Consider the following 12,093-nt stretch of genomic DNA (forward strand, 5'->3'; position numbering starts at 1 on the left):
CAGCAGCAGCAGCAGCAGCAGCAGCAGCAGCAGCAGCAGCAGCAGCAGCAGCAGCAGCAGCAGCAGCAGCAGCAGCAGCAGCAGCAGCAGCAGCAGCAGCAGCAGCAGCAGCAGCAGCAGCAGCAGCAGCAGCAGCAGCAGCAGCAGCAGCAGCAGCAGCAGCAGCAGCAGCAGCAGCAGCAGCAGCAGCAGCAGCAGCAGCAGCAGCAGCAGCAGCAGCAGCAGCAGCAGCAGCAGCAGCAGCAGCAGCAGCAGCAGCAGCAGCAGCAGCAGCAGCAGCAGCAGCAGCAGCAGCAGCAGCAGCAGCAGCAGCAGCAGCAGCAGCAGCAGCAGCAGCAGCAGCAGCAGCAGCAGCAGCAGCAGCAGCAGCAGCAGCAGCAGCAGCAGCAGCAGCAGCAGCAGCAGCAGCAGCAGCAGCAGCAGCAGCAGCAGCAGCAGCAGCAGCAGCAGCAGCAGCAGCAGCAGCAGCAGCAGCAGCAGCAGCAGCAGCAGCAGCAGCAGCAGCAGCAGCAGCAGCAGCAGCAGCAGCAGCAGCAGCAGCAGCAGCAGCAGCAGCAGCAGCAGCAGCAGCAGCAGCAGCAGCAGCAGCAGCAGCAGCAGCAGCAGCAGCAGCAGCAGCAGCAGCAGCAGCAGCAGCAGCAGCAGCAGCAGCAGCAGCAGCAGCAGCAGCAGCAGCAGCAGCAGCAGCAGCAGCAGCAGCAGCAGCAGCAGCAGCAGCAGCAGCAGCAGCAGCAGCAGCAGCAGCAGCAGCAGCAGCAGCAGCAGCAGCAGCAGCAGCAGCAGCAGCAGCAGCAGCAGCAGCAGCAGCAGCAGCAGCAGCAGCAGCAGCAGCAGCAGCAGCAGCAGCAGCAGCAGCAGCAGCAGCAGCAGCAGCAGCAGCAGCAGCAGCAGCAGCAGCAGCAGCAGCAGCAGCAGCAGCAGCAGCAGCAGCAGCAGCAGCAGCAGCAGCAGCAGCAGCAGCAGCAGCAGCAGCAGCAGCAGCAGCAGCAGCAGCAGCAGCAGCAGCAGCAGCAGCAGCAGCAGCAGCAGCAGCAGCAGCAGCAGCAGCAGCAGCAGCAGCAGCAGCAGCAGCAGCAGCAGCAGCAGCAGCAGCAGCAGCAGCAGCAGCAGCAGCAGCAGCAGCAGCAGCAGCAGCAGCAGCAGCAGCAGCAGCAGCAGCAGCAGCAGCAGCAGCAGCAGCAGCAGCAGCAGCAGCAGCAGCAGCAGCAGCAGCAGCAGCAGCAGCAGCAGCAGCAGCAGCAGCAGCAGCAGCAGCAGCAGCAGCAGCAGCAGCAGCAGCAGCAGCAGCAGCAGCAGCAGCAGCAGCAGCAGCAGCAGCAGCAGCAGCAGCAGCAGCAGCAGCAGCAGCAGCAGCAGCAGCAGCAGCAGCAGCAGCAGCAGCAGCAGCAGCAGCAGCAGCAGCAGCAGCAGCAGCAGCAGCAGCAGCAGCAGCAGCAGCAGCAGCAGCAGCAGCAGCAGCAGCAGCAGCAGCAGCAGCAGCAGCAGCAGCAGCAGCAGCAGCAGCAGCAGCAGCAGCAGCAGCAGCAGCAGCAGCAGCAGCAGCAGCAGCAGCAGCAGCAGCAGCAGCAGCAGCAGCAGCAGCAGCAGCAGCAGCAGCAGCAGCAGCAGCAGCAGCAGCAGCAGCAGCAGCAGCAGCAGCAGCAGCAGCAGCAGCAGCAGCAGCAGCAGCAGCAGCAGCAGCAGCAGCAGCAGCAGCAGCAGCAGCAGCAGCAGCAGCAGCAGCAGCAGCAGCAGCAGCAGCAGCAGCAGCAGCAGCAGCAGCAGCAGCAGCAGCAGCAGCGGCAGCGGCAGCGGCAGCGGCAGCGGCAGCGGCAGCGGCAGCGGCAGCGGCAGCGGCAGCGGCAGCGGCAGCGGCAGCGGCAGCGGCAGCGGCAGCGGCAGCGGCAGCGGCAGCGGCAGCGGCAGCGGCAGCGGCAGCGGCAGCGGCAGCGGCAGCGGCAGCGGCAGCGGCAGCGGCAGCGGCAGCGGCAGCAGCAGCAGCAGCAGCAGCAGCAGCGGCGGCAGCGGCAGCGGCAGCGGCAGCGGCAGCGGCAGCAGCAGCAGCAGCCGGAGGACTTCCACCGGTCGTCTCGCTCATGGCTCAGAAAGAACTGGCAGATAATTTCGCAGTGGCGAACGGCAGCGGCAATTTCGGCTCGGGCGGTGCACATATACAGATCCGCCGCCTCTCTGATTGCCACCGCACAGGGGTTGCATTAGAGGAGGAGCGAAGAAAGGAATTAAGTTCGAGCCGGCGCTTTGACAACCGGAGACTCGCAGGAAGAGGGGGGAGGGGGGTCGGCGTGTACACCCAGCGGCAAACGATGGGGGCAGAAGCGCGCGCAGCAAGCGGACAACGCGATAAAGGGAGAAGGGAAGAGATAGCAGCGACTTACTGATGCTGCTGACGCCGATAGTGAGTCAACCCCAGCTGCGGAGTTGGTTTCATGGACAACGCCGCCGATGCCGACGCAAACAATATGATACCCTCGCTTCCGCAGCGCCAAGAACCAGGTCTAGCCGTGGGAAGGTGGTCACGTATTCGTCGACGTGCCGGGGCCTACGTGAAATAACCGGCGCGTCGGCAATTGAAGAGCACCCTATCCGCCACACACGAACAGGGGGGGGGGGGACCCTCCCCTCCCCTCCTCTTTCTGCATGGCGGCGACGGTGTTCCATGCAGTCACGTTATCTTGACTCTCTAGCGGCGTCAGCGGCATCCTGCGGTATCAGTCGGTCGCTGCTAGCGCTGGGGCGATGAAAGGGGGGCGGAGCTGGTTTCGAGGCCGACGACGACGCCGACGCCGACGCGAAACCCAGGAACGAACGCCAAAGAGCTGCGCTCTAAAACGGTCACTGCTTACAGCCGGCATATTTTGAAAGGCACCCCTTCCACGCTTATCTATCACTGATATATTAGTTTTAGATGAATCTTCGTGGGGTACGGAGTAGTAGAGATTATCAATACCGATGGAGAACCCCATGGCAGCCGATTTGGTCATGCCGAGCCTTGCTTCAGTTCTTCTGCTAGCTGGTGCGAACTCCGAACGAGGGAGGGGTCTTTCGTCTTCAAAGTCGTCAGGTACACTTTTGGAGAAATGTTCCTATAGCTGACTAGCAGCTACTCGCTTCAGACGGTATCGATCTGAACGGGAAATCAGGTTTGTGTGTTTTGCATGTACTTCCAGAGTGCAACGATCCGAATTCTTCGCACTCTTTGCAAGTGAATCCAAGTGTAGTCCTGCATCCTTAGTGCTGTAGACTTCTGCCCTCGCTCCTCAAATTTAGTGTCACTAACGTTTTTCTCAACAGCTTCAATGGCTTTCCTCTCATACGTTCGCTTGGGAAACGCCAAAAAAGCACCCTATTTGTTGGAATGGACTACATCAATCCTTGCAGTTTCAAATAAACTGATCCCTTTTCTTTGCAGATACTAGCGTTTAGAACGTTAATGCAAATTTTGATGATAATAGCGCTGCACTTTAGCTTGGCTTTTTGCGAATGAAATTTAGTTGGAAGTGCAGTATTCGTCCTGTCATGTGTGTTTCTTCATCTCCTCGCGTTTTCGTGCTGCGAACGTTTTACAAGATATATCAATACGAACTGGCCCAAACATCGGTTTTGTAGAATATATTTGCGTATATATTCCAACAGAGTGGAGATATGCTATGCACGTACGCCCTCTTCCAGCCAACATGACACGAGAGGACCATAGTGGCAGACGCCTCGCGTGGGCAGAAGCGTTTTTTTGCTCTTGTTCCGCCCCATTTACTGTTACTATTTCTTTTTACTACTGGTAACCTTTTATGCCCGTTTACAGACGAGATATGGTTGCGCTCACTCAGCGAAACAGTATGTGTAACCAAGGTGACGGTTGAGAACGTAGCAGTTTAGATATGAAAGAAGTCCGAGCTGTTACACTTTGCTACCACGTGCATTGCACTTTTAGTATCGGCAATACCAATACAATATTCAGCGTTGTGTTGAAAATAAACCTATTCGGCCAATCGATCCCAGCCGTTGAAGATAAAGCGAATTCAGCGCTGGTCGGCTGCAGTAAACTGCATTAGCATATTTTGTAGCTTTACTTTATGGTCGCTTTCATAAGAGTTTGTTTTGTTTAGTCGCTATAGGATTTGAAACGTTCCTCCAGATGCAGGCTACAGAAAGGTTTGCTTACGCAGAACAGTGGCAAGACAGTGCATACTTGAAAACGAATATTTCACATAGCATTATAAGGTGGAAAAAGACTTGTGTCTCGCCCAATTGTCCGTTTTGTGCAATGGAACAATGTTTCATGGAGCGAGAAAATTTAGGGTAAGCAATATTCATGTATACAAGGAAGACTAAGCAAACGCAGCATACAATGGTTATAGGTGTAGTGGTGATAAAGGTATTCAATCTTTGCTGTTGCCTAGAATCGAACAAAGCCTGGGACATGTCCAAAACAGGAAAAAGGACTCCAGTATAAAAAATATTATCTTGCATCCAGGATGAAATAGGAAGCTAACTCCACACTGCTTTCATATGTATATGAGCGCGTAGCTTACAACTTTACTTACTACTCTGGATAAAGTTTGCCATTCTATTTCGTTGAGCACTTAGCTTGAAAATGTACGTCTCTCCAGTTCCTGTCATGCATCTGGTGCTGACGTTCTGTGCTTGTGGTAAGTAATTTTTGCACTCCAGAGTTATCCCTCGGCCTAGTCTCCCGCCCATCCTGATTTGTAAGAAATAATATACTAATGTAATATGAAAATTAATCGAGGAATCTACTTTAACATTTGTACTCTCTACCCACGAGTCTTAAGGGAGAAAATCCCCACTACACAATACAAAATGTTTTCGTTATGCACGATGAGTTTTTGTCTTCTCCTAGAGTAAAATAGAATGACCCTGTATGCTATTCCGTAATAATGTGCTACATAAGTGTGTTCCTTTCATCGGGATGATTTGAAATTGTGTATAACTAACGGAGCCTTGAGAATATTCTAGTTTGTCATAGAAATTGGTACAGCTAAGCGATCATTATTAAAACATTCTATTTTTTTATCCATCTAAGTAATTGTTCACTAACTTCATAAATTAAAAAAAGATGATTCCAGGACAGTGGATTCAGTCCAGCTTGGTGGAAGCATTTCCACGAAAGTGGAGTCTGAGAAGGCGCTCGTGAGCTGTGCGAAGTTAGACAGTGCGTTATGAAGACATTCGCATGGTTGACATTTAGCAACGCATCCACTTCTACGTCAGTTGATGTCTTCCTTCTTTCGCTTTCTCCATCTGCTCCCTCGTGAGGCAGTTACGGTGGTGTATTGCAGAGTGGAAGACTGCGGATAAATCTCTTGTAAAATTTTTCAAATTCAGATTGCCTTTCGTATTTTCATGTTTATGCCGTATCGGTATTTTAAATACGTTAGAGCAAGTCGGAATCTATTACTGCACTAGCGTTATAAGACCAATTATAGTTTTGTGCATATCAGAGTCGAATACAATTAGCTTAATCTATTTAAACGTGAGAAAATTAATCTCACTTTAGCGACAAAAGCGTGTACGTGTACGCAGTAGGTGGTTTGGAGCTAAATCTGTTTGCGATTTGAAATTTGTTTTACTAGCGTTTGGAGCTATTACACCTCCGACAATGTTTTTGTCATGTTGTGAATTTTGATCATGCCATACAGAATGAAATGACATTATTCCTTTCAATTTTCCTTCATTTTGCATGTATATTAGAGAAAGTTGCTCCGACTGTTAGATCCTTTTTCTTGCTCGCTTGTAGGAACCCTTACAAATAGGTTCACAGGGTAAATAAATATAGAGGTAAGTAAAAGGTCGAACTTTCTTAACAATTTATCACTCGCTCTCTGTCTTAGATTTGCAACCCTTTATTCATAGTGGCCAAACGAACAGAATTGTGGAGATTACGGCTGCCATCTAGCTCACGTTCTACACTTTGATGCAAACAATTAGAGCATCGCTCGCTTTATTGGACATGAACTACAAAGCGATGGTTTCGGTTCGCGCAACGATCGGTCAGCTGTGTAAATTATTCTCTAGTATTTCATTCCAGTATTACATATCTTACCTAGCGAGGGTATCATGTGATCAGTTATTAAGATCTAATGTTTCTTAAGCACTTCGTAACACGGCTCGCGTAAGAGTACAATACAGGCTCACAATCATAAATGTTCCAGCAAATATTCGAGCTGGGATATCTGCCGGACACCTGAGCTCTGTCAATCTAGTGTGCACACAATAACAATGATTGGTCATCAAACTTTCAGAGGGTAAAGATGATGAAGTATTGATTTTCTTGAGTTTAGACTATCAAAAATCAAATTACCCTAGAACATGCTTTCTTTACATAAGCCATGCCATCTTAACCTGCTACCGTGTTACCGTAATTGCGGCTTTTTGTAACTGCGGTAAATTTATCTCTCCTCGGCTTTTTGTCGAGTTATCTGCCATTCATTTTTTTTTACGCAGATGTGAATACAGCTGATTGATTTAGTACACAACTGCCTACATTTTAATAAAGTAGGAAGGATACAACGATCGCCTTCTTAATTCCGCTCAAGGTTAGGGCCTGCAAAGAACAAATGCTTAAGATATACAACAGAAATATATGTTATAGTTATCATATCGAAGATTTTATTCTTGCTGACCATAAACATGGATTGCGTTTTTTTTTTTTTTGTATGAGGCTTGCTTGAAAATGTTTTGCCACCAAAACCACCTTTGGGTTCGCTACTTTCACTTATAGGACGTGTTTGCGGCACCTGTGGTCACACCTGTGGTCACATGTGACTGGGCTCGAATTGGAAACTCAATTTCTCACATTCAGGTGCATATTTTCTCCCGTGGTAGAAATACTAGTACTTGCGGCTGCCTGTATTGGGCATGGGGTAGATTGGCGGCAAAGAGGACGATTGAGCGGAGTGCACGTGGAATCGGCGGCAGTCGCTTTGCCTGGCCACAGCTCCTGTTTCTGCCGGTTGCGCCTGAACGCCCCTACCCTGTCCTTGGCTCTGTCCTTGGCCCTATCCTTGTGAACTGCTGTCTTGGGTCGCCGAAAGAACCCGTGACATCCTGGTGGAAGCACTGGAGTAATGAAGCGCAACCCCTCAACGGCCGCTGCTCTGAGCCTACTCCCAAGTCCCAGCCGCCACCCCTTCGGCGAGGAGGACGAGATACCTGCCAGCCGGCGGCTTGAACGGCTCGCTCCCGAATTCGGACTGCTTCTGAACTCCAGCAACAGCGGTTCGCCACAACTTATAATGGCTCGGAGTACCACGACCCAATGTCAGCGGACGAACTCTTTTCTCGCACCGTCCGAGGTCTATCTACCAGTGACTCCTTGTGCGGCTATTACGTTACATTGGGATGCCTCCGGAGATGTAGAGGACTTGCTGGAGTAGCAGGAATGTATGCCCCCCCCCCCCCCCCCCCATTGGCTGGACTGCCGAACACTGTCTGCTTATCTGGAGAGTACTTCTCGTGAATGGTATGAAAATTACGAAGCCTCCCTTACAACCTGGAACCTCTGTAATGATGGGCTACGGAGCAGTTTAGGCAGACAGTATAGGCGACAGCGAGCAGCGGACCTCTTGAAAAATAGATTTCAGCGACCCGATGAAACAGTGACACGTCTTGTGACTTAGTGCCCGCGTCAACCCTCAAGCCACCGAGGAAACAAACGTGTGCGCACTCATTTGAGATGCCAAGAGTTGCACTTTCGGTGGTCTTATTCGACACCTGCCGAGAACAGTGACAGATTTATAACTGGGGCGACGAACATCTATCGAGCCCTCGCCACGCGGTCGGACCATAATTGTCTCCTTGTGGGAGTTCCGAGAGTATCAAACCTCTCCGCTACCCGCTTTCTGGTCGATTTCCTAGACACCGCGAACCTGCGCGTGATCTTCCGCGATGTTGTCCGAGATAAGCTTCAGCGGCTGCTTCCGCCTGCTGATGTTAGGGCACCATACGCCCTCACGGAGGCTGTCAGCAAAGACGTAAAACTTGCAACTACTCACTGTGCTCCGTTGTTTCTTCGCCTACAAAGCACGTGGAGACAGGCGTCTCTCCTTCGTCACTCGCCGCCGTAGCAGCCAGCGCCGCCTGTTTTCCGTCATTACGTGCACGCACAGCCCTGTAACCTGCGTACAATCTTCGCCCACAGCAGCGCAAGATGAGCAAGGCCGATGCGTGGGGGACAACCGACCAACGCCCGCTTCACTTCAATTACTGAGAAGCCGGCCAGGTCTACGGTCGTTGCCCTTATCGCGAGTTCGGTCTTCGCGGATTCAATCAGGATGCTCCCCGTCGGGAGTTCGGTGAGCAGCCCCTCGACATCGCGTAGTACCTGCGCCGTTTATCCCTGCCTGAGCGGTCTTCCCGTCGTGACCTTGGCTCGCCGCCGCCCTGCCGGTACGATTCCCCCTTTCGCAGCTATCGGTGGCAAAGCCTCTCCCCATGTATGGAAAACTAATCCCGGCGACTTCTGAAGTAGGTGTTGCCGAGTTCGCCCCTATTAAAGAGCCTCCTCGCGCGCCGCCCAGCTCCCTAAAGCGAACCGATAACATTCCTGGCGATTTTACCGACGAATTTACCGATGGAGCTCCCGACGGCCCTCACGGCATGGTGTGCAATAATTTTGATGTTGTGATAGACTGATACCGCGCGACGGCAATCGTCGATCCCGGTGCCGATAATTCTGTTGTGAGTAGGGAGCTATGTTGCCGACATCTATGGCCCCAAAATCAAAACCGCTCAAGGCCACTTCGTGAAACTATATGAAAATGTACTGCTCGTGTTGTCATTAACGGCCTCAGGTGACGCTTCGTACTATTGAATTGTTCTAAGACATTATTCTCGACATGGAGTTTTGAGCAATTCGTAATCGATGCCGACTGCTGCCTCACGCTTAGTGTAACATTATGTTTAACGTCACTTGAAGAAAAATGTTAAGGGTTTTTTCGGCCACCAGAGTTGGCAGCCCAGAAGGACAGGGCCAATGACAGGGCCGAAGCGTTCAGGTGCCATAGCTGGAAACAGCTGTAGTCAGGCAAAGCTGCCGCGGCCGATTCCACGCTCACTCTGCCCGATCCTCCTCTTTGTCGCTGATCCACCCCATGAATACAGCAGCAACTACTGTTATCACGGGTGGTAATATGACTTCTCCATTTCGGCATACTTAAGGTAGAGCAATTTCAAGCAAATAAGTGCGTGCGCAACCGATATGAAATAATTCTTCAAAATATACATGGGAAGGTTGGTTGTTGGTTTGGATTGTGAAGAAATTTGGCAAGAAACTATATTATTTCCAGTGGCCCATCACTCCGCTTCCGGCTGCCATGGCCCAGCACTGACTGGTCGATGCAAAGCGAGACACACAAGGTGGTACTTTAATGCGAACACAGGGGACTGCCATCAATTCATCTATGGTGGCTGTGGTGGGAATAGCAACAACTTTTATTCCAGGCAACAGTGTCTGCTAGCATGCTCAGGTAAGTATTTTTGATTGTACAAATCATTAGGTTTGACGAAGCTTTGCCGGCTCGGGTACTGTGCGATAATCGCCCACGAAAAGTTTTGGTACGAAACCCAAGACGTTCCTGCTTATGTCCGGAAGCAGAAATGTCTTGTTTTGTGGACCCAAATCTTACTGCAGCGTTTACCTAATTTGCTCAAATAAACTTTTCACTTTGTAGGACGGCCTTGAAAAAGCTTTGTTTTTCTTGATACGTATTCGAAACACTCCCCTGTGATTGAGTCAGTCCTAAAAGTTAGGAGGCCGAGGGTTAAAAACACAATCCCTTACAATATCTTTCAGTTCATCAAGTTCCTAAAGGTTACTCAAGCTAATAATCTTCGGCACCAACTACGAACCCAGCGAGTTTATATTTGTTTAAACACATCTAGGAAATCATTTTCTTTATTCTCGTCAGTCACCTTTGTTGCGACCTTTTGAAAGTTTTCCACGGCTTGGTACCATTGTATTTTTAACGTATACTTCTATTTCGGAACTTAAAATGCTACAGCGTCACAGGTATGGGCTATACGGTGGTTGAGGAAGTGTGGTTACGCCTTGTCCGGTCATGATCTCTCTGACAGCGACTGACGTATGTGACGAATAGATTGCGTGCTGTAGAACCCCTCGTGTCGCGATCCAAAACTTGGGGCACAGTTTTTATGAACACCACGCACATTTTCAAATGTTCAGTGAGAATTTATAAGCTTGTTTTCTGAATTTCTACCTCTTTTAGAATCAAATACACATTTAAACCCCAATCAATGTTCACTATACGCCCACAATCAACATAAATATCTGTAACAGCCGCCACCATGACTGAGCGGACCGTCGCTTTCCGTCGACGTCTTCATGGCAGTGTATAAATTGTTTTGATCCTTTCAACACTCGCGGTTTGCTCGCCATATTTTTGTCATATGCTGTCTTGATCTTATGAAACGTATCTGTAGGAGACGCCCTCAGTTCAACTAAACACTTCAACATGCAGCACTGCTTCCATTTGATATCATTGTTTTCGAAACGCTGCGCCGGAGCAGGGGTACCACGCTCAAGAACGTCCGGACGCTTCCACTTGCTATGCCATCTGAACCTGTCACATTATGAAGCTGAAGTTTCCCTCACCTTTTCCAGCAAATGGCCTCCCAATCAAGCGCATGCACGCGCAACACCCTGACTATAGTCTCCCTATTATCGGGACAAACCGTCTCACTTCATTATTCTCTAAATTAAATACTAGCTTAGGACACGCTAGCTTAGATCGGCTTTCTTATTGGTTGGTAGAGATAGGTTTCGAAGTTGAGGATGACGTGACCATGGCGCTATATTTAATTGGATCTCTCGATTGTAATCCTCTATCGAGCTGGACACTAAATATTAGGAGCATATGTCGCAGCCTAGGGCCATGAGTCCACCGGAAGCGCATGACTAGGTGCTCCAAAACTTGACACAGTCCTCCGAGACCTTGTCAGTAAACCCTTAAAATGTCAGTGAGTTTTGTGGCTGCTGCAGCGCACACGGATTGCACAGAAATTGCATTCTGCATGCTTACTTGTGGTGCCGTGGTCACATAAAATATTGGTGGATCTTAGGTTTTGGCCTCCTCGTTCAGTCGAGTCTGCACGAGATTGTAGCTGAAGGCCATAAAGCTTCCAGCAGCTCGATTTCATTGCGCTACAGTGACGGTGAGGATCCCAGTTGGCATGGGGCTCAGCATGCTGGATAGTTTCGGATCCTCGTTTGCGCTACTGCGCATCTTTGCCAGGTGTGTGCTGCGTGAGAAAGAGCGCCCGTGCAATAAACAGCCCAGCTCGGGAAGCGCATCCTGAAGACTAATATATAGACGAAAGCTGCACAGAACATTCGGTTTCGTGTGCTTGCATCGTGAACTTTCTATATCTTGCATGCTTGGCAAATATCATTCGCGTCTCCTGCCTGAAAGCGCAGAATGCAGAGACACGGTGGGAACTTCAGGACAGTTGTGTTTTTAGATGATCCTGAAGAAACTGATTGTGCGCTTTCATAGGCTGTGTACGTCTCATTGAAACGCATCATCATTAAAAATAAGCATAGCAATGATCACTCTACTTTAATTAACCTCTTATGTTGAATGGCGTAAACTACCCCAGCAGCTGATAGCTCGACGCTCTCGAAGGCTCTTTACATTTGGGAGTCAACTTGTGTTGCATGCCAAACTATTTTATTAGGCTATTTATGCTTCCAGCTTGATTCTCTTGCGCACCTGCCTGCAAGACCAGAAATGCAATGCAAGGTTTATTGGCACATGTCATTCAGGTACATCGCAATCAGTCTCGCGCCCAAAGGATTTGTTTTTGGTAACCTCCTCTTTTCTCCTTTATAAACAGTCGTGCTACCTTGATGTATAACTCTTCGTTTTTGTTCTATATGTTGATAAGATATTGTGAAACCTCCTAATGCTCAGGATTTTGAAGCTCTTCAAAAAGGTATCTGAATGTCTTATTGATGGAGCCATAAGCATTTGTCAAATCCGCCTTTTGCACGAAGATGTGGCACTGCGATGTGGTCGCTGTCAGAAATAAACCGAAAGGCGTCTTTACAGGCGACGT

General features: G+C 50.2%; 1 protein-coding gene across 1 annotated transcript in view; it reads left to right on the forward strand.

Moving 5' to 3' along the window:
• The first annotated feature begins 4,508 nt into the window (after positions 1-4,508).
• Positions 4,509-12,093, forward strand: part of LOC146175803 (actinia tenebrosa protease inhibitors-like) — a 63,711-nt gene continuing 56,126 nt past the window's right edge. Inside the window, exons 1-3 of the mRNA XM_084581207.1 lie at positions 4,509-4,646; positions 9,306-9,485; positions 11,098-11,190. Of these exons, the coding sequence (XP_084437333.1) occupies positions 4,592-4,646; positions 9,306-9,485; positions 11,098-11,190 (328 nt within the window). The 5' untranslated portion in view covers positions 4,509-4,591. The remainder of the gene's footprint in view (positions 4,647-9,305; positions 9,486-11,097; positions 11,191-12,093) is intronic.

Source organism: Amblyomma maculatum, chromosome 10, assembly GCF_055883805.1.
Source record: "Amblyomma maculatum isolate TAMU_Amacu chromosome 10, ASM5588380v1, whole genome shotgun sequence".
Taxonomy (NCBI): Eukaryota; Metazoa; Arthropoda; class Arachnida; order Ixodida; family Ixodidae; genus Amblyomma; species Amblyomma maculatum.